The sequence below is a fragment of the Chamaea fasciata genome, unplaced genomic scaffold (assembly GCF_029207755.1).
Source record: "Chamaea fasciata isolate MVZ Bird 193981 ecotype frontalis unplaced genomic scaffold, bChaFas1.0.hap1 SCAF_11, whole genome shotgun sequence".
Lineage (NCBI taxonomy): Eukaryota > Metazoa > Chordata > Aves > Passeriformes > Sylviidae > Chamaea > Chamaea fasciata.
This window is the reverse complement of record NW_027094096.1, coordinates 6,394,286-6,416,738: the sequence shown is the minus strand read 5'-3', so window position 1 is coordinate 6,416,738 and position 22,453 is coordinate 6,394,286. Positions and strand designations below refer to the sequence as shown.

General features: G+C 49.8%; 1 protein-coding gene across 1 annotated transcript; it reads left to right on the top strand.

The window, feature by feature from the left end:
* The first annotated feature begins 774 nt into the window (after nucleotides 1–774).
* Nucleotides 775–19,307, top strand: KY (kyphoscoliosis peptidase). Its single transcript, XM_066194167.1, has 12 exons — nucleotides 775–1,006; nucleotides 1,974–2,036; nucleotides 4,009–4,071; nucleotides 5,645–5,719; nucleotides 5,833–5,865; nucleotides 6,462–6,512; nucleotides 7,583–7,665; nucleotides 8,022–8,130; nucleotides 10,766–10,883; nucleotides 15,621–15,809; nucleotides 16,369–16,559; nucleotides 17,406–19,307. The coding sequence occupies exons 1-12, from the start codon at nucleotides 874–876 to the stop codon at nucleotides 18,311–18,313; spliced, it is 2,016 nt and encodes a 671-aa protein (XP_066050264.1). The 5' UTR covers nucleotides 775–873; the 3' UTR covers nucleotides 18,314–19,307.
* Nucleotides 19,308–22,453: the final 3,146 nt, after the last annotated feature.

Here is a 22,453-nt window from a genome sequence, read left to right as displayed (position 1 = left end):
CCCGAGCAGGGCGGGGGCTGGCAGCACGGCCGGGACTGGGGCCAGGGGTAAAATTAGAACCCGTGTCCCTGCCAGCCCCTTCTGCGAGCCGCTGGGACCAGCTGAGCCCGTCTAACCCGCACTGTAACCCTTCATGTCCCCCGTTTTGTGGGCTGGGACAGTTACTAGAAAGCCAGGGATTTGCAGGGCTTTCCTTTTTGATCAGCCGTGTCCAGCTACCCCAGACAGCCGGGCTCGGAGGTTGATGGGGCAGAGAGGTGGGGTTTTTTGGGTCCTTTGGGACAGTCGAGATTGCAGCCTGCAATTCCCTTCTCTGCTGTCTCTTTCCACGACAGGCAGTCCGGCAGAAACCGATCCTCCCCGCTTCAAAGGTTCCTGTCCCCTTTCCAGCCCCTTCTCCCTACCGCTGCCCTCCTCCTGCGGCAGTTATTATTATTTACTCTCCTAAGCATCCTTTGAGTTCTGCCGGGGGACAGGATCCAACGAGAAAGCCTTTTAAGGATTTGTGTCAGCGCCGGGAAGCGAATCCCCCCCAGCGAACAGTGGTGCTGGGGGATTTGAGTGTAGACAAGTGCTTGAAGCTGAAAAGGGCAGAGAGAGGGGAGGGAGCCGGGGGCACGCTCTGAAACCAGACCCCCCCGCGCCCGAAACGCGGCTCCTTCCTCTGCTTTAGGAAACGGATCCCTCCTGCGATTTCCTTTCAAAGGTGACTTGTAACCTCTTCATTAGGGTCGGCTTTGGCAGAGCCCTGATGGTGCAGCTGGCAGGGCCGGGGCTGCGCGGGGCGGGAGCGCGCTCGCCGTGCCAAGGCTGGGCAGCACTCGCGGCTGCTCGGCGCAGCGGCGGCAGCACCGGCGCCCCGGCCATGCGCTGATGGGTACCATGGACTTAAAGACAGATGCCAATGCAGTCACCATCAATCTGCTGCTTATTGTGCGCCCCGAGGAGGCGGCGGGCAAGGAGAAGGGGCAGCGAGAGGGGCAGACGGAAGGCGGCCGAGGCGCAGGTAACATCGCGCCTGCACCGGGCGAGGGAGGGCAGGGCTGCAGCTGCACACGGAGAAGAGAAGCAGCAGCTTTGGAGCAGGATTTGGGCTTCCTCTCCTCTTTCTTCCCTTTGCACACACGCTGCCAAACTCCAAAATGGCAACTTTTTCGCAGAAGCCCAGCGTGTCTCCGCTGGTGCCCTGCTGGAGCCACGCTCCGAGCTGTGCCCTGTCCAGCTCCAGTGCGTGCAGCCCCGGGTGCACGGGCAGGGACACACGGGGACACCGATCCCAGGGCTGTGTTTGCACCTTGCTGTGTCCTGCGCTGGCGCCGCGGTGTCCCCACGGGCTCTCTGGGCTGTGCAAGGGGAGCAGGGAGAGGGCTCCACACCAACAGCCACTGCCCTGGAGTACAGGAGCTGAACTGTTTTGTTTGCAGCGTGCCCAGGCTTTGTCTCCGAGGCTCACTGTCCTGAGCCATTTATAGCTACAGTTTGGGACAGTGTCCCTGGCCCAGCTCCCTGTCCTGCAGAGGGTCTTCCAAAAAGCTGCTGCTGTGCTCTGCAATTGCAAGGGGTGCCTCTCTGCAGAGGTAAAGGGAAGAGAACGAGTATTCCTGCACTAAAACCTGGGAGAGAAGCTGAATTTTCAGACAGCCAATCCCAGGCTAACAACTATAGGCAGAGCTATCACAAAGTTGTGTCCATGCTCCATCAAGCACAGCATCCAGCACCTGCTCAAACAAGAGCAGATCCTACCAAGGCAGCTTAGGCCTGGACTATTGCACTTTCTGTCCCCTGGTATTTCATACTTTGGCAACAAGAACAGCAAGCCAAGGCTGCTGATGAGACAGAAGGTGGATCCTGATGACACCTGGCATCAGCTGGGATAATGGGTTGCATGAAAGGGCTCAGGGTGTTTGGCCTTCAGGCAGCACCAACACTTCAGTCCAGGAGGAGCCTGCCAATCTCCCATTTCTGTCTTACAGGTTTGAGGGGTGATGGCAATGGAAACAGCAGATCACAGCCACGTCAGGGCACAGACCTGGACGGTACGTCACCCTCTCCCTCTGTGAGAAACCGACCCCAGCACACAACCCAAAGCTCCAAGCTGTGTCTCTCGAGCATAGAAGTGCTTCACACAACCCGTCCCTTTCCAGAGCTTTCAGAGGCCCCAGTGGAGGAACACAGAGGGCCCTGGGAAGCATCCCCTCCCTCGGTGCTCTCCATTCCCCATGGACAGGATGCACGGGGGAGGCACTGCCGAGCCCCTGCACATCCATCTGCAGGGATTCTCCTGCCATGGAGCTCGCTCGGATTACAAGTGCACAGAGCTCTTACATTTCACAGCCAGCTGATGGCAGGGGAAATTCTGTGCCCCCAATTGCTCAGGTTGCAGCCAGAGCTTCCAGAGACTTCCCCAGCACTCACACAGCTTCAAGTAGAGTCTGGGGGATGCAAAGAACCTTTTCAACCATCTCTCCCCCTCAGAGACCAAGCACAAGGCAGGTGGGATTGCTGACCAGGAATGATGTGGATTCTAGTTCTCAATGTTCCACTGCCAATTCCCAGGCCTTAAGCCCTAAAATAGTTGAGGAGGAACATCTGAGGAGGTGGCCCAGAACTATGGAGCAGCTCCCAGGGGAGGGACTCAGACCATCCCACTTGTTCTCCTGGCAGTCTAAGCCTACCATGGCTTAGCAGAGAAAGGCAGGGACAAAGGTAGAGCAAGACACTGGTAATTTTCATGGTACTAGAGAGTGGATTTTAGTTACACCAAGGAGGAACTTTGGCTCCACAGGTCCAGTAATAGCAGCGTGCAAAAGCCATGGCTGCTCCCAGCAGGATGCCTGGAAGGAGCCTTGATCCAATCCCTCTGTAATCAGTGGTGGCTGGAGACTGCACACAGTCTAGGAGCAAACAATATTTCATGGCAAGGCACTACTTTGGGGCTTTTTTTACAAAGCAGATAACAAAAGCCTCCACTCCAGGAAGCAGATAAATATCCTGTGTTCTGTCCCTCGGTCATGCTCAAGAGGTTCTGCAACCAGAGCTGCAGAGTCAGCCTCCTCTACGAGTGAGTAAGAGGCTGGTATTGATCATTTCCCACCCTGAATTAATGGCAGGGGTATTTAGCACACACAGGGGAATCCTTCCCTTGCAGCTCTACCTTAAGCACAATTTAATCCCCTGGGAGGGGGGAATTCAGACGCCAGAGGAGCAGGCAGAGCTTTGGCTCCTCAGGCACCATAAGGGTTAATGAATTGTCCTTTCACCAGCCCTGTCAGGGTCCTTATGAGGCCTCTGACACCCCTTGTGCTGCCACAATATTTTCAATCTTATATAATCCCCAGCCTCATGGAGTCAAAGAGGCTGTGGCCCCACTCCACAAGATCCTTGTCCTTGTCACGGCCACACAGCAGGAACGGACTCGGACAAGCTGTGAGATCCAGGTTCCCCCCTGGTGGCTGGTGGGATGGGGATCCCAGGAGGCTTTGAAAAAGAGTGAGAGCTCAGCCTGGGCAGCACCCACCAGAGCCCGGAGCGAGGGCTCGGTGTCCCCTGGCATTTGCTTCCTCCCCAAGGCACGGGCTTGTGCTGCTTCCACCTGTGTGAGCCCTGGGCACACCGAGTGCTGCCCACACCTCCCTCTGCCCTGAGGACTCCAGGTCCAAAAGGCAGGGTCTCCCAGAAGGGAGAGGTGAGGATGAGTTGCTGACAACCACACCTAAGTTCCCACTTTGCCTCCAAGCCCCCAGCAGTGCCCTTCTCCCACACACCTCTCCAAACACCCCCTGGTCCAAGCACCCCTGCCCCAAGCAGCAGCAGCCTGGGCTGGAGCATCCCTCGGGAGAGGGGTCAGGCACCCCAGACCAGAAGTGATTGAGCTTTGAATCTGAAGAACAGGGTTGAGCTTCCTGTGTCATTCCTTACCTCCCTGCTGAGCAGGGCTGATTTAAGCCCATCCTTGCTGACTGTTCCACTCTCTCCAAGGCACTGAGATGTTTCTCTTTGTGCCCCCAGGCCGGCGCGGCCCCACAGAGCCCTGTGAGCAGACACCACCCATCACTTCAGGCCCTGACAAAGGTAAGTGGTGACCCAAGAGACACAGCAGGTCTTCACTGAGCTCCCAACAAGTTTTTTCTCCAATAAAGTACTCTCAGAATGTCCAAAAAGAGAGAGAATATCCCACCCTGGCACAGCTGCTCCTCTAAGCACTTGTTGGCCAAGGACTTGCCTGGCCACAAAACACAGGGAGAACAGCAAGCGCTTCTCTGAGCGTGGAGCAACCTGGTCTGGTGGCAAGGAGCTGGAGCAAGAGGATCTTTAAGGTCTCTTCCAACGCAAACCATTCTATGATTCTTTATGAAGGATATCTCGATCATGAATAATTAAATAAAAGAACATAAAAGCACCAGCAACCATTTCGTACCACCAGTTTTTAAAGCAGTGATATAGCACGTTGAAAAATTCCTGTGGAATTACATTTTTCATTTGTTTAATGCCTTTTAAACACATCAGCAGAAGGCATTCATCACATTAAGTTTGTTTCTTGAAAATGAAGAATTTTAATTTATGGGGGAAAACTTAGAAAGTGAAAGTTGGCAAGAAAACCCACAAAAAAGCAAAGTATAAATAATCTTGAGCAATAAAAAAGGACCCCATAAAATATAAAAGCTTGAAGGAAATCAAACCATTTGCATGAAGTCTTCTCTCTGAGAAACAACTTCATTCTATCTTTGAATCAACTGACAAAATACACCAGCCAACTCAGTTCTGACACCCTGATATCTGCAACCATCCTAGAACTGGAGTCAAGCTCTAAGATTTAAGTTTTTACAGCTTATACAGTTTTTCTTGCTTTCTGCTTTTGGGGCTTAAAGGACATTGAATCTCTCTGCATAACCACAGGAGAAACTTCACTTTTCTAAGGGTAAATTCTTCAGAAAAACTTATTCTTTGATGAAAATGCAGATTCCCACCTAATTAGCCAGTTCCAAGAGCTGACTTTAAAGGCAAACCCCAAATGTCATGAGGCTCCTGATAAATGTGTAGGAGGTGTGACTGGATGGCAGCCCCGAGGTGCATTAACATCTTGACCTTCAGTCTCCTGAGTAACTTCTGCCTGATCCAAAACAGAAGCCCGGGAGCTCACGGAGCTCCTCCAGGGAACCCTGAGAGCTGCAAACCCTTCTGAAATACCTGCCAAAAATGCAGTCTCTGTCAAAAAGTTCAGGTAGTTTTTATGAGAGATTCCCTCACTCTTTTTCTGGTATTTCCCTCTCTGAAACATTAAAGACCAGAGCCCAGGTTTCCAGGGGAAGCTTTTCTGGAGCATCAGGGCATGCCTGGACCTCAGCTGGCTCCTTTGCCTCTTACAGGCAATGGGCTTTGCCAGACATTTTAGTATCACAAATCCAACCATTTTCATCACCTCAAGCCCTTCTGTTTAATTCCAAGAAAAATCAATGAAAGACATTGATTCTCTGCTTGCTGTAGCTCCATCAAGAGCTCTTTAATATGGTGATAAACCTTGGCTCTCACCAGAGCTGCTGCTTTATCTAAAGTTAAGAGCTGCCTCGGCAGGCACTCCTGACCTCTCCTCCATATCCTGGTTAGTTTCCCCTTTTCAGGGAGTTTATCATATTGTTTCTTGCAGGAACCCAAGTGACAGTGGAGATTCACCACGAGGATACCAGCCCCCCACTCATCAAGAGACTCTCCTTGGGAAAAGGTACAGGCCCAGCTTTAAACCCTGGCACAGGCTCAGCCCATCATCCCTTCCTGCAGCTGGGGAGCCTGGGCAGGGCTGAGGGGATCCCACTAACCCTGCCTGGCTTTCTGCAGGTTCCCAGAGGCTGAGTGGACACGACAACAAAGGTGAGGCTCTGCTCTATCACGGTGTGTCCCCCAGCTCTCCCTCCCCTGGGAGGAGGCTCCCAGGAGGAGGCAGGCTCGTTCCTCCCATGGGGAGGCTGCTAAAGGGCACATGCTGCTGGACCCTGCCCATGACTGGGGCTTGAGGAGCAAAATCCTTCTGCTCTTGGGGTGTGGGTGTCTCCTCCTCCTCTGGCCCTGGGATAAGGTGAGTGGTGACACTCCAGTGTCCCTCAGCAATCCCCCAGCTGCCGCAGAGCTCCCTCTGGGGTTACCTAACAGCTCTGGAGCTCAGCTCTCCCTTCTTCCATGCCTGGGGAGGTTTGGCCATGGTGGGGGTTTGATGTCTCAACCCTCGGGCTAGAACAGGAGACGCCTGTCTGCTGGGGAACGTGGGCTCTGCAGGGTGGCAGGGAGGGGATGCGGGGCACACTTCACAGGGAGCTGACATCCATGTCCAAATGGAAGGGAATGGGCAAAGAAGAGCCTCAGTTCCATTTTTTTCCACCCAATCCTGCTCCCCACTATAATTTATTTCTAGTTGTCTTTTTCCTGCGGGCAGCAATCTCCTCCCTCCCTCTCTCTCCTCTGCTTTGCAGGATTCCAGAAGATTGAGGCCCCGCGGCCACCGGGAGCAAAGGACCTGCACGGTAACTATCCATCAGCACGGGGAGTGCTCGGCTTCCCAAGCCCCGTTGTTCGTTGGGATGGCAGAGGGAGTGGCTTTGGGAATGCCACATGTGCCCAAGGTCCTGCGCCCAGGGAAGGCAAACAGGCAGAGGACTGTTCGAGAGACTGTGGATCCCGCTCCTGCACTGAGCCTCTGCAGATATAACCTGGCAAAATCTAAACCTGACAACCACATTTTTAAAAAAAGACCATCTCCTTACGAAAAAGGCAAAAAGTAATTTTCAGAGCTCCATAGAGTGGGAACCTTGAATGTATTTATCTGCTTTCTCTCTCTTCAGGTCAGCGTAACATCTCTTTTCAGGGAAAATACAGATAAACAAACCAGGCTGTTAAGAAATAGGTGCTGTGTGCCCACATGCTGATTTTGGCAGACAGGCACAGGGATATGTCCATCCATTCCCATGGCTCACTGATGGGAGACAGCACTGTCAGCTCATTCCAAGACTGTTAAAAAAAATCAGTTTTCTGGTTAATTAGGGCAAGTTATTAACCCTTTGTTCACACCGAGTAGAACCAGGAGCTCAGAACCTGCAAAGATGCAGAGGGTAGGCACAGCGGGTTCAGTACAACTGCTCCCAGTGTTACATTCCCCATGTGCCTGAATTCCTGCAGAACTGTGGCCCTTTACCATGCAAAACTCCTAGAGAAACCCAGCTCTTTATTGCTGGGTTTTTTTAAGAAGTCATGTGTTTTCTAAGGCTTGCAGAGTGCAGATTTTCCCTGATACTTCTGCATTGTGCCCCTCCATACAATATCCCAGGATTTTCCATGCTGTTAGGCTGAGCCAAAGTTGCAGGGGCAGCTCACACTCCAGCACTGCACAAATCCTAGCAGTCTAGACACGATGGCTCCTGCTTTCCATGCAGCTGGCAGGGACCTCCTGCGGGTGCCCTCATGTCCTCTGCTCCCTAAGCACCCGCTGATGGATGTCTCCAGGGGCCAGGCAGGAGCTCTGTCCCCTTGTTCCACCATACTGCCAGGAAAAACACTCCCTCCCTTCCCAAAACAGTGACAACTCATTTCTTCCCAGCATATCCATGGGACAAATCCTCTTTGAAATCCATGCCAGTAGATCTGCAGCAATTAGAGAAGCTGGATGCCTACGCATTAAAAGTAAGTCTTGCTTTTGCCTCTGTCCTCCTCCCAGCTCCCTTCCAACAGCGTTCCATGAACCTGGCTCCCAGCACCAGCACCAGCTTAGGTTGAGCTGTGGGGCACTGGCATTAGAATCTCCCAAACAAATGAAAAACCTTTTTCTTTAAACATTAGCAAAGAAATCCCCCTCTGGGAACTATAATCATGCATGGGCCTACAGCGCTGTAGCTCTATTTTTCAGGAGACTGGAGGCAGAGCAGTCTCTGGCAGGTGGGGTCTCACTGGCTTCAGAAGAACAAGAGATGGGGAGGACAGGAGATCTACCACAGGGATTTCTTCGCTGTGACCTTGCAATGCTTCCTCCCCACACACAGGTGAATGTCAAGAACAGCGTGGAAGAGCTGGTCAAAGCCCTGCTGAAACAAGCCCGCACTGACCTGGAAAAGGTCCGAGCCATATGGATGTGGATATGCCATCACATAGGTAGGCTGAGGTCTCCAGCTGAAGATAAGGCTGTCGCTGTTACCCCTGTCCCACTGCCATGGCAGTTTACTCACTATCTGTGGGTTATTTCCATGTGGGGAGTGGAATGAAGGCTTTCTGGAGGTTTTTATCCAGAAACGCACCCAGAGGGTCTCTCACCACCTGTTTCCCAGTCCCTCTCCTGTCACTGCCAGGCCCCACGAGGTTTGTGTGTGCATGATTAACCTGTGACTCCATGCGAGGTGTGACCAGACAAGTCCCTACCATCCAAGAGCCAGAGCAAAATCCAGGTTGCCCAACACCAGAGGCCTGCTTGTCACCTTCAGAGCCACCCAACACCACCACAGCCCAGTTCTGAAGGGGTGAACAGGAAGCAGGTGACGATCCAGATTTCAGAAGCAACCTGCTCTAGTGGAAGGTGTCCCTGCCCGTGGCAGGCAGGTTGGAATGAGATGATTTTTAAGGTCCCTTCCCACTCAAACCCTTCTAAGTTTGAGCTCCATCCCTGTGCCAAGTCCCCCCAGCCTGATACAGCCCCTCCAGCACAGTCTGATGCTGGTGCCTTTGCTCTGGGAGGGTCCCAGTGTCACACAGGTACCACCAGGAACCATCAAGCTGCCTTGCCCAGCTCCGTGTCCCACACTGGCACCTGTATGATTGCAGTTCCTGCCTGTACCTGCACCTTTTCAACCCTCCAGAGAGCTGCAACCACTCGGGCTCCCCTGCCCTTTCCTACTCAGTCCCAAGGCCGGAGTTACACAGTAACCAGGAGATGGGAAGAGGAGCAGGAGGCAGCACTCGTGCCTCCTGTCTGGCACATCAAAGGGGGCTTCTTGCCATCCCAGTGCCTTGATGGGGGGAAACTGGATATGCAACATCATGGCGTTTTGCATGACATAAGCAAAAATGTTTCTTTCCCATTAGGTCTTGCGGGCAGAGAGGCAGAGCTGTCCTTTCCCTCACCTCCTACACATCGTGATGGGGCACTGCTGCAGTGCAGGCCAAGTGTTGGAGAGGAAAAGAGCAGTTTGGGCAGCACTGGCCTCATCTCACACCCACTGAGATCAGCAGCTACAGGGTTAGCATGGTTAGGCCAGTCCCAGACTGCTTTAGTCTTGCCCTGAAATATGGAGAGTGCTGATTTTACTGCATATCCTGAAGCCCAGGCTTTGACTCACCCAGCGCTGGTTATTCTATCTTACCACTGTTAACCCATTTCTGCCCACACTACCTGGGCCAGGCCTGGTTGGAGTCAGTCCATACTCCTCAACATTCAGGGCATGTCTGTGGCCCTGACAGCTATGCTGGGATCTCCTCACAAGATCTTTTACACCACCTTGGCCCTGGTTATCATTCCTTCCTGTAAGACTGACCCCTACTTACACATACAGAAAAGAAACAGGGCTGGGAATATAAATCTGCTGGCAAAAATGCAATGGATCTATCCTGGAATTACACTGATGACAAACTCCTTCCTTGGATGGATTTTAAGTGAGAACACTGCCCTCTGAGCAGCTCTTCCCACCCTGTTCAATTCCTGCCTGTGATGGGCTGCAATACCCATGCAGTATCAGCACTAAAGGAAGTATTTTAGCTGCCATTTGTGGCAGAAAGAGAAAGCCCCATGGAGCCAGCACCCCTCAAAGTGCCCTGCAGCCTTGCTGGTGGTCAGTGAACAGCCAGGGTGGAGCAGGCAGCCTTTCCGAGTGCCTGGAGCTGAGGAGGCATTGGCCAAGCCCCTTGGATAAAGGATAAGTAGTGGCAGCATATCATCAAAGCACACACAGAGCCTGCTGCTGCTTTTCTTCCTCTGCCCCAGCACCAAGGGGAGGGGGAACCAGCTGATGCAGCACTCCTGAGGGCTTTGTCAGAAAAATACATCTGTATTTTAAGAAAGAGGTTGTGGACAGGGCCAAGGTTGAGCGGTATTGAATTAACCTTCCCAGACCAGTTCCACAAGCTCTGTCTGAAGGAGTCCTGCTGTGCTGCTGTTGTGTACTCATTCCAACAAATCAAGATCTCCTGAGCTTCCAGCTATTGATATGACCAGACTGGACAGGGCTTGGAGCAACCTGGTCTAATGGAAGATGTTCCCGTTCCTGGCAGGGGATTGGAATGAGATTGGCTTTAATGCCCCTTCCAACCCAAACCATTCTACAGTTCTGTGGCTCACTTGGACCAAACTATTTCAAGTGTTTCCCAACAAGTTGCTTTTCAAGTATTTTTAATATAAATTGCTTGTAAAGAGGGCAAAACTCTCAGTGGTTTCTTTTGAGGTAACACCAATGCGACTCCCCCAAATGCAGCATGCTCTGGTTTATACTGGGAACTCTTCAGACTGTAGATCCTCCACCTGAGGGCAATTCCTGAGGACACCCATTTTGTCCAAAAATCAAAGTCTTCCTTCCACTTGGATTCAACTGCTGAACCCCAGCCCAAGCTTAGAGCAAGAGGTGGTGAGGGACACAGCTGTCCCTGTGCCCCAGCAGTGTCCAGGGCACTCTCCCCAGCACAGCCACGGCTCACTCCCCTCTGCTCACAGAGATGAAAAGCAACCCGAGCGTTGCTCCTGCCGCCCATCGGTCCCATTGCCTCAGGCTTTTGGATGAACTTTTGTCTGTGTTCCTTCCCCCAGAATACGACGTCGTGGGCTACCACAACAAAAGCCAGCTGTCAAGCAAGCCCAGAGATGTGCTTCAGATGGGCAAGAGCATTTGTGAGGGCTATGCCGAGCTCTTTGAACATATGTGCAGGTAAATTAAGTTCAGAAGCATTCAATGCCAGCGAGAGTTAACATTCCTTGTGCCTATCCTGTCTGCCTTTGCATTGACTGATGTGACTTTAAGCAGGACATGGAACTTTAGCTTTCCAGCCATGCTGTGGAAAAACAGCAAGTCCTAGAAAGGTCAATTTTGCTCTCTCCTCCACTCCCTCCACCCCCCTCCCCAGCATAATTTACTTGGTGCCATCTGCTGAGCTTCGCATTGCATTAACATAATGGCAGATGAAAACACGGAGATAATTTGATTAGAAGAAGTAGGATTTTCCTTGGGGTATCTGGATGTGAAGGTTAAAAGCATGGCAAGATTTGAACAAGGAGTGCTGTCTCCAACATGCTCCCCTGCAAGAGGTAGGCAGAATCCCAGGAGGAACTTTTCCTAAACCCTCCGGAGATGCCCTGACCCCTCCAGGAACAGGGACCCCAGGGACTGCCTTGCACTTACCACTCTGTTCTGTGCCCGATCTCAAGGTGCAGCACTCTTGAGGCCAATACTGCAATTCCCATTTTGTAGCTATCATTGGCGTTTAATGACTAAAATCCTTTCTTCTGCCAACAAAATCTCGTGGACTTCACTGGGGATGAGTCACCTTGTAGTAGTTTGAAGGCAAAACAAATGAGCAGCTCCAAGTCAGAGATACAATTTAATAGGAAAAAAGGAAAGAAAGTAAAATAAAATAGATGCAATAATACAAAAGACCACTGACAGAGTCAGAATACAACCTGAGCGTAGTGATGGAAGCAGTCCAGATGAGGTGGTCTTCCTGAAGCAGTGATTCTGTAGAAAGGTCTGGTAGCTCGGGTCCTCTGGGAATCCAGTGGGTAAGCGCCCCTCTGGTGTTCAGAGTCTCAGCTTATATCCAGGCTGGAATGCTTGGTTTCTCCCTCTGGGCGGAGCATCCCACAATGGGATGGTGAGTCATGTGATAAGGCCTGATGGGCCCATTAACAGGAGGTAGTCCAGGAGGGGGTTATCTGTGAGCTGTGTAGCAAAGGTGCTGATGGGCCCATTAACAGAAGATAAGCCAGAGTGGAGGAGGCAGGGAGCACTGCCTCACCTGGTTTCAACAGTTCATGAAGATGGTGATAGAATATACTTCAACCCAGGACACACCTGAACTTCCCCACAGAGCAGGGCTTTACAGTCACAAAGCCATTTCTAAGAGGCAGCCCCTTCCTTGGTAGGGAGCACAGGGATGCAGCCCCAGTTCTGATCCCTAAGGAAAGGGGAACCCCTAAAATCCACAGCAAGGAAAGCCATGAAGGTGCTTGGAGGTTTAGGGATCAGCCTTAAGCAGAAAGGTTGCCCTAAAGGAGAAAACTGGACCTGACAACTCAGGGACAGGAGACTGGAAGGGACTTCCTAAAAGTAATCCTAAAAGGGTAGGCTTGCAACATGGCCCTCCCAGGAAGGGGCTTCCATTCCCTTGGAAAAATCACAGACTAGTTATTAATAGCACATGTAAGTAACAATTGGCTTTCCACACCATCCAAAAGGATTTGAGGAGGTTTTCACTGTGGAACAGACAAAACCTACCCAGAAAAGGAGAGATTTTAAAAAAAAAAAGCCCAGCATAGTGTGCCAGATGCTGAAGTGGTAAATTATTCCAGCCAACAACATATCCCACAATATGCATTTTGGTCAATTATCCCACAATATACATTTGGTCCATTCCAACCCAAACCATTCTGTGACACTGGATCTTGTTTTCTAAAGAAATAGGATGGTGGAGCATGCATTCATAGCTGCATCCTATGGAACAGTTATTAGCAGTTGGAAGGGGGGAATTTGCATCTGTTCATTAAAAAGCATATGCTTAGTTCATTAAAAGCATTAATCTTTCCAAGGATATCTCTGACTATTTAAAGGCACTGTTGATTTACTCGCAATTCCTCAGTTCCAGGCTGATTAGTCACTATGTGACTCAGGAAACCTCTCAGTCATCAAGACTATTATATTGTCAAATATTAGCAAAATGTTTAGCTCCTGCCCTGAAAAACTGTAAAGACAACACCCCGTTCTTGCACAGAGACCTCCTCATCCCTTCTCCCCGTGCTCTGTGCTGCTGTTACACTGAGTCTAGGCAGAAAGGCAGGAGGCAAAGAACACTTGTCTCATAGAAAGACTTTTTAGAGCCAGGTTTTTGGGGGGGAAAAAAAAAGCTGTTTTAACATGCCTTTTTTTCCCTAGCTCCTGTGAGGGAACTTGAACTAACAAACCAATTTGCCAGTCACTAGGAGTCTCCCCAAAAGTCCTGCTGAAGGCTGATGTTGATTGAGTCCTACTTGTCCCAGTGCCAGAGGGAACAATTCCTGCTGCAGACACAACACTGTCACCTCTGACCACAGCTTTGGCAGCCAGACTTCCTCCCATTAGCTGAGATTCCTGTCACAGAGGAAAGGTGGGCACGGAGAGTGGGAAGCTGGCCATAAGGCATCACTTTCCAAACATCAGTAGTGATAGCAATGAATGCAAACACAGGTTCCTGACCAATATTTCAGCAGCACTTATCAAGAACTGGCTTCTCAGCTGACAAGCGGACTCTTGGAGGTAGCATGGCTGAGTGAGGCAGTGCAAATTCATGAATCCAATTTAGGGCAAACCTCGCAGCCTGAAATTAGGGAGACACTTGCCAGGGTTAGTAATGAAGGCACAACAATTATTTTCCCAGGAGAAGTTTCAGCACCTTGGGGAGCAAAGCTGGCCTCACTGCCTAAAGGGGATCTGACCAGTTAGCTAGCTGCTCCTTCTTCCTAACCAGTCTGTAAATATTCCAGATTTCACATCCTCTTGCTTCTCCCATTTCCTGCAGGCAGTAGCTTTCCTTCTTTTCAGGCACAGAGGCGTACACCTACCTACCACAAGCATAAACCATTCTGTCTCCTTCTGGAGAAGCCAGATTTGCTCCTTTTTTAGATGAAATGATCAATCTAAAATCAAAGGGAAGAAGATGCCATTGAATTCCAGTGACACCTGGAGTAAGAGCTGGACTATTTCCTACAGTTTTTGAGGCAGAAAAGCAACATTGTGTTTAATCTCTTTGCTGCACCAAGCAAATGTTGCCAACTGTTTCTTAATTCAGTTCTTCCAGTCCATTTTGTATCTAGGTCATCTTCAACCTCACACTGCCACTTCAGCCAGTTCTGGAGATTTTCCTAATCTCCTCTCTGCCTGCTTAATTTATCTGTATGAAGTCATTGACACGAGAGACATAAGCACCCTTTTCACCAGTACAGAATTGCTCCTTTACAGGATGTTTTAGCTTGGATTTTTGTCTGTCCATTACTAGAGAGACCAGTGGAAATGCTCTGGTCTTTATTTTGAGAACTTTTTTTGAGAACACATTCAAGCACAAACTCTTTTTGCTGCTTTGCCAACATTCACTGTAATTGAGAGCAGAACTTGCCCCTTAATGTTCCCTCTGAATATCCCAGCTAACAAGAATGTCTAGAGAAGCCTGGAAGGATTAGACACCAATCCCCATGAAATTAGTGGGAATTTGGTACTTAGCTCCTTGAAACTCCTAGGATTAAACCTTCACCAAAGCTCCCAGGCCAGCTCCTAGTCTCAGTTACATCATGCAAATCCAAGCTCTCACCAGTCTTGTCAGTGGAGTTGTTCCAGATTTACTGCCCAGCTCCACGTTAGAAATTGACTCACAGGGGCCTGCATGCTGACAAGGGCTTTCCAGACCACCTGCAGCACCAGGCTTCTCTGCGGCATTCCTTCCAGCCTTGCCTGTTTGTTCTGGATACTCATGGAACAGGCAGTGCCTGCTATCACTGCTCCATCCTCTCCTTTGCTGAAGTGCCCACCTCCCCTGGAAACCAGCATCCTCTCCCTGGAAAAAGCAGCCCTCCCTACAAGCTCCACTGCACTGCCAATTGCCAGCCAGTATCTGTTATCAGGCCTCGACTTCTTAACAACCATGCTAATTATCTTCCCCATAAATATCACTTTTCTCCTGAGCTAAACCCACATTATGCAGACAATCTCGCTCTGGAAGCCTGCACTCTTTATTACTTAAGGCAGTTGTTCCATTTAACACACATCTCAATGAAGAAGAAAAATGTCAGTGCTGTCCTACACAAAAGACAACGCTCCAAGTGAAGCAATTTTAGATTAATGGTGAAATAAGATGCCAATGTTAGAATCCATCAGCAGAGAGCTTATTAACACTGTGCTTATTTAAATCTTATTTACACATCCACGCAGGTATTCATCATGTTTTTAGAAAGAGACTATTTAATCATTTCTACCCCAGGCAAGTACAAGCTCATTCTTTCAGGAAACCAAATCAGCATCCACAATCCCATGAGGTCTGAGATACCTTAGCTGGTGTCAAACACCAGGCCCACCGTCACGGGGAGAGAACAGCCTGTGCTTTTAATTTGTAATTACATGGGCTAATTGTGGACAGCAGCAAAGGGATTCCACTGAGTAACAAGACAGAGAGCAATTAAGCACACTTTATCTTGTCATCCTCTAACAGTGCTGAATTGATGGTGCATCAGGCAAAAAGACAGGGAACATACAAAACTGTGAGAGAAAAGGCCCTTCCCTCCAGCAGGATGCTCTCTGAGTCTCTGTGCAAAAACAACAAACAGCCCCATCCAACACCTCGGGCATCATCACCTTTTCTCCTTCCCCAGAAGTACTTGACAGGTTTAAAACAGAACTCTCCTGCTGCAGCTTATCATTTCCTTTCAGCCTTGCAGGGATTCAGTGCAAGAAGCTCTCAGGACATGCCAAGGGTCACGGGTACAAGACAGGGCAGACCTTTACAGGGGACTCTGACCACGCCTGGAACGCTGTCTACCTTGAGGGAAGGTGGCATTTACTGGACAGCACCTGGGGGAGCGGCTCTGTGGACGATTCCTTCACCACGTTTACCCACAGGTAAAGAACCTCCTCTATCTTGGTACATAAACCCTCCTCAAAGGCAGAAGGAAAGTTGATAGGATTGGCAAACCAGACACATTTGGTGCCACAGGAAGACCCAAAGCCATGAGCAAGGTATCCAGGCTGCCTGTACAAGGCATGGAGAACAGCCTGTAGAGAGGTAGTAGCCCTGAGCAGCAAGTCACAAACTGCTAAAAGCCAACTGGGTTTGCTTGTCACATCTTCAGATTAGGCAATAGTCTGTGGCACTCGAGTCACAGCTTTTGTGAATTGATTGCAGTCAACACCCAGTGCCTCCCTCTTTTTCCAGGAGCCTGTGGGTGCAAGGAAATAGTGCAGATACCCAGGGTTTATCCCAAAGCTCAGCATTTGCCCTGGAAACAGAAGACCAAAGCTCAGGTTTCTTTTCTGCCAGGGGAATTTCAAACCCACGGATCTCAGTTTATCAGCAGCTCCAACCACTCCAACATCCTCCTGCTGAAACCACCGCCACTGTGCGGGGGAAGAATTCACTATGCGTAATTACTCATTTTCCCTAATTTCTCCCTTCTCCCAGGTACAATGAGTTTTACTTTCTGACTCACCCGGCCCTGTTCATTAACAATCACTTCCCAGATAACAGTAACTGGCAGCTTCTTAAGCCCACGCTGACGCTGAAGGAGTTTGAGAACAACATGCTGCGCAACAGCAACTTCTACATGCTGGGGCTGCTGGCTGTACACCCAGACACTCCCATCATCCAAACAGGTAACGGAGAAGCCACGGAGCATCTTCCCTCGTGCCTCCCACATCCAACACACACCCCTGTGCACCTCTTCAGGCAATACTGAGCAACCTGAGTGAGTCCAGCAGCTCTTTTAACATAAAACGACGCGGGTGCCACAACTGAACAAGGCTCACATTTAAGACCCTCTCCCTTGGATTTTCCAAGAGCGGCAGGAATTTAACTGGATGGCTAGTATGTGAATGCTAAGGACAGAGCTAAAACTTACAGACATCAACATTTTAGGACATAATGAAGATCGAAGGTGTTTGGGAACAGGCTCACAGGGAGGTAGATTAATCTCGTATCTACATACTGGAGAGTTCCTGCACTTTGAAGCTCTTGGGAGCAGCTACTGGGCTGGCAATCAGGTCTCATCACCTCTAATTCAGCCCTTCATGATCACAGAATTACAGAATTCCATACTGGTTTGAGTCAGAAAGGACCTTAAAGTCCATCTCATTCCAAGCCCCCACCATGGGCAGGGACACCTTCTACTAGACCAGGTCGCCCCAAACCCCCATCCAGTCTTGCCTGATCTGGTACTTTCAGTTACATTTCACACAGGCTTTCACATTCTATCAGATCACAGCTCCACGTCAGGGTGTACCAGAACAGGATAAATGCACATCTCCCAAGCAAAAGCCACTCTCATTCTTTCTGAGGGACACTGGTCTAAGCAGACAGCTGACAAGTTATGGCCTGCCAGCTGCAGCTCTTGGTTTTACTTCTAGAGAAACAGCAAATTATTGGGCCAGATTAGCTTTCCCAGAACAGGGGGTACATGCACTGACACTCCTATGCAGCCTCTTTTCTTTTGTATTTCCCAGTAAATGGAAAAGCCTCGGTATCCGTGGACTGCCGTCCTGGCACGTTATTTATGTTTAAGCTGAAGGGAACAGATGAACACGGTTTGATGACTCTGAAAAAACACGGCATGGAGCTGGACATCTACCCACAGAAGACAGGGAGCCACAAGCTGGAGATCTTTGCCAAGCCCTCCAAGGCTGAGGCTTCGGATGACGTCTACAAGTGCGTGGTGGAGTACGTGGTGGAGTGCGAGTCCGTGGACAAGGCCATGCGCTTCCCCAAGGACCTGCACCAGCCCGTGGGGCCCAGCTGGTTCTCCAAGCGCCACGGCTTCCTGCGGCCGTCGCACCGCGAGCCCGTCCTGCACACCAACGACGGGCGCTGCTCCCTCACCTTCACCCTGGGCAAGGACATCAGCGTCCTGACCTCGCTGCACACCGACGGCAGCAGCCTGGCCCAGGACATGGGCCGGCGGCACGTGCTGCAGATCCACCGCGGGAGCCAGGTCGAGCTGAAGGTCCACCTCCCGCACGCAGGGAACTTCGTGCTCAAAATCTACTCCAAGAAGAAGTCGGACCCTGGTAATTACGACTACATCTTCAACTACCTCATCAGGTGCCTGAACACGGAGGTGAAGTGGCCAGCCTTCCCCCAGAGCTACAGCAAGTGGCTGCAAGACTACGAGATCCTGGAGCCGCTCTCGGGCCTGCTGCCGGCCAACCGCAATGTCCAGTTCAAACTCAAAATGCACGGCATTGCCAAGGTGCTGGTCCAGGCTGAGAACACCTACCCTCTCACCCAGAACAAGGGCTACTGGGAGGGAACCTGCAACACCTCGGGGTGCAGAGAGGTGTTTGTGATGGTGCACGAGAATGCCAACCACAGCTTCTACTCGCACGTCCTCAAATACGAAGTTGAGACCCAGTAACGCCCACTCCTTGTTCTTCCACTCACCTGCATGAACCAAGCTCCCCAACGTGCCCCAAACCAGCACAGCTTTAGGAGATTGCTCATTCTCTCAACCAAATCTGTTCTTTCAACAAATGCAGGACAACACATGCAGGCTTTTGCCAGACTGCAGGCTCAAAGAGGGTCAAGGAAGCAGAAAATCCTGTTAAAAAAAGAGCAATAGTAGAAGACATGAGATAAAACCCTCGCCTACATTTCAGTAACACTGTCCAGACAAATATTTAGAAGAAAACAACTGACTGTCTGCAGGGCATTCTGTGCCAGCAGGGATTGCTGGTTTCCAAGTTACGGACCATAAGAAAAGTCTTACGAGGGCTACTCCCAGAATTCACCTAATTAAGGGGCAGGATGAAGAAAGTGCACCCTAGTTTTGAGCAGCAACACTGGACATGAGGAACTTCGTGATATTTGAACCATGTTTCTGTTTAGCTGTAGTAAAGCTGCAAAATACATCCAAGGAGAGAGAAGAGTTGGGAAGAAGACACAACATGAAGTTTCCTTGTCACTTCACTGTCTTACAGATTTCAATAATACTGGAAAAATACTTTTTACACTGACTCTTAAATACATTAAACAAAATCATTTTTACCTTTTTATATTAGAGTATTGTAGACACTTTTTCTGCTGTAATCATACCTGAAGCACATGGATATTTCCATAACCAAAACTGCAGTAAAAATCAGAATAAAGTTCTCAGAAATCACTCCTTCCTCCAACGTGTCTATGCAATACTGCAACTACAAACTGACGGGGTTACGTGGGACAGCAGGATGAGTGACATTATTATCATGTAACAAACCATTTGGTGCTGTACTCTTGGAAAATGCCTCCATGCACAAGGCAAAGGGGGGCTTCTACTGAATCTCACCACAATGCACATGCTGAGATGGAGCAACATTTTCATAACCAATTTAGATGCCTGTGAGCGTTAGCATGACCCAAGAGGTATTATGTTTGAGCTTGAATGGAAAATAAACCTGTTATGTTTTTGCACTCTGTTTCATTGACCAAACAATATGAATTCTCTTCCCAAAGCGGCTGCATTTTCCACACAAAAGAGGTAGGTTGTTCCTACATTCCCTCCTCAGTGACTGCGTGGCAGGAATTACTCCCAGGGCTGCCCACCTGCAGCAGGCTCACTCCTACGTTACTCCTTTGACCCCAGCACCCAGGGCTGAGTTCCCATTTAAGCAGGTTCAATACCTGCAGCCGGATTCCAGGGCCAGCTCTCTCTGTGAGGATGCAGGCTGCTGCAGACAGGAGCTGCAAGCATAAACACAACATGTAAGCTAACAGGGCTTACTCCAGGGTAAGCTGGGAGCACAGCAAAGCTTCGGGGTCTTTTTGTACTTGGTGACAAGAGGCTCCATATGCAACATAAAAGTAAGATTTAAGTCCTCCCCTAAACAGCTCAGTGTCTTTGCCCTCAAAAACTGGTGGCAGCAGCTCCTCCCTGCAGGAACACTAACAAGCCGTGGAGCCCAGCAGGCACTCGCTCCCTGGGCATCAACACAGACTGAGCAGCCAGATGCAAGGCAGACTCAGGGATCTTTTGTTTGCCTAAGGACCTTGAAGGCTAAAGCAAGTATTGTCTGTCAGCACAGACAGCCCTGGTTTATTTTGGTGCCTGGCAGAAGGGTTCTTTTTTCTCAGATCCCACTTTTCAGATCAAGGAGGACACACTGCAGTAGCTTTCATTTCACAGGTCAAGCTGATCCAGTCAAATACGTCACTTCTTACAATGGCAGGATAAGGAAGCATCCCAGAGAGCTCAGTGGCTAAAGAAAACAACTTCTTCCACCGAACAGGGTCAAAGATACCAAAGTACAGGCACTTTTCATGGAACCACACATCTGAGGTTTACTTACACGTACACAAATAGGCACAAGCACACCAACAGACACTTTGGTAAAGCCTCTCTGCAGGTGACACTGCTGTGAACACAGTCCCTGCTCCTTGTCTCAAAGACTCACTTCCACAAGCCCTCTCTCTGAGCCCACGTGCTCTATTTCTGTCTCAAGATGGCAGGGGAACAAACACCCCAAGAGAGTAGAGAGGACAGTTTATGTACTATTGGCCCCTGCTCAGCACAACCTTGGGGAGTATTGGGTTCCTGCAACCCAACTCTGCAAAACCCAGGCACCTGCAATTCCACACATCTACAGAGTCCCGGATTCTTTAACCCCTCAAACTAAATAGTGACCCCAAGCACTGTCACACCCACAGCAGAACATCTGTAACACACTAAAGACAGATGAAGCCTGCATAGCTTCCCACTCTACAGATGTACAAAAGGAAGTGCTGCAAATAAAGTTCCACGCTTTTGTCTCAAACAGAAAACAAACATTGGTTTTGCCCTGCAAGTATGCAAGAAATTCTTTAGTGCTATCGAAGGCATAAATTCAAAGATACAAACCCCTCTCCAGCTTCATTAATTATAAAGCTTCCAGGGCCAGGTGATTATTCCAAGGGAGGTTTGACACTGCAAAGGCAGAGAATGCCTGAGAAACCCTGCAGCCCCAGATAAAAGCACCTCAGAAGTCTGCACTTGCTGTGACATCTCCCTCCAGGATAAACACGGCTCCTTCTCCTCCCCCTCATAAAAAATGCACATTCTTCAGCACAGCCAAGGTTCCAACAGCAGGAGAACAGCTCTGGAACAGACTTTTCAGTTATCTCAGGGCATCTGCAGTGAGAGAAGGTGGGAAAGACAGAGCACACACACACACCAACACAAGGAAGTAACTCAGCACTTCTCTGGCTGCAAATGCTACTGTAGATTACATTAGTTCAAATTTTTAGTCTACTCCCTGAGTGAAGCTGCTTATAACAGGTATTAGAAATTGATAAAACTGTAGGATTATAGCTGCTAATTAAACAAATGGATCATCTTCAGTCTTGCTCTTCCCTTCTGCCAACATGCACTGCCAAATATCTCTGAAGGGATAGGGAAGATCACATCAGAAACTAGGCAAAATGTATCCTGAAAACACCAACAGCATGATGCAACACTCAGTAACTAATGTAACAAATCTTCAAGAAATACAATACTATTTGCAAGGTATCATTTCAAAAATTAAATCGATGGCCTCACTGAAGGCTGTGAGGGATCCCTAAGGGTTCTGGCATAGCACACACTCAGTGCATCCATAGGTTCATGGGCAAAGGGAAAAGAGTCTGGTGTATTCTGCTGCTCAGATCCTATCAAAATGTCCCATGCCCAACAAGTCCTTACTTGAGATCTGGACAGACAGCGTGGATGTTTCCAAAATGCCCACGGACAGCTCTGCAGAGGATCCAAGGCCCATGCCTGACTTCGCGCAGAACATGACCACAGTCCAGCCCCAGCTGGGGGAAGTTCAGCAACTCAATACAAAGGCTGCACAATGAGAACCCAGAATGGAATTGAAGGTTTTATCCTCGTGCAAAGAACTCCACAAGAAAGCCAAAATACAAGGACTTTTGGATTGGAATGTTTCTAAACTCTGGGATGCAGAGGTGCATGCCCAAGTGCAGCCCCAGCCAGCAGCCAGGCATCCCCTTGGCTGAACTCACCTGTCTGACACAATGGTTGGGCTCTGCGTACACGAGGTGCTTCTGAATTCCTGTTCCTTGACGGCATTAAGCTGCTCTAACACAAGGTGAAGCTGATGGAAAGGAACAGGAAACTTATGGACATGGAATGTCTTCAGCCCAAGGCTTGCCTGTACAAAGGCTATGAAGACTCAGACACAGGAGAACTGCAGAGACCCCAAAAGAAAACAAGGCCATAGGAAATAAGCCCTGTTCACTCATTAACAACTTACTTCCCTCGAGGAAAGACTGAGTTTTTACCCCAAAGAAGGTCACAGATGTATTTTGATGCATCAGTTCCACTGGACTGTCCAGATTCAACCCAGGCTGGCACCAGCTCACATGGCAGCAGCAATGACTTGTGGATGAACCTCACCTGCTCCTGGGCTCTCCTCCCATCCTGTGTCATTTCTCCTTCCCATTTCTCTTTTCCAAGAGCCATGACCACATCCAGAATTCAGCCACTCATTCCTCAGCTACTCTGCAGTACTTCAAGCACCTTGTACAGCACTATAAGGACACCAGA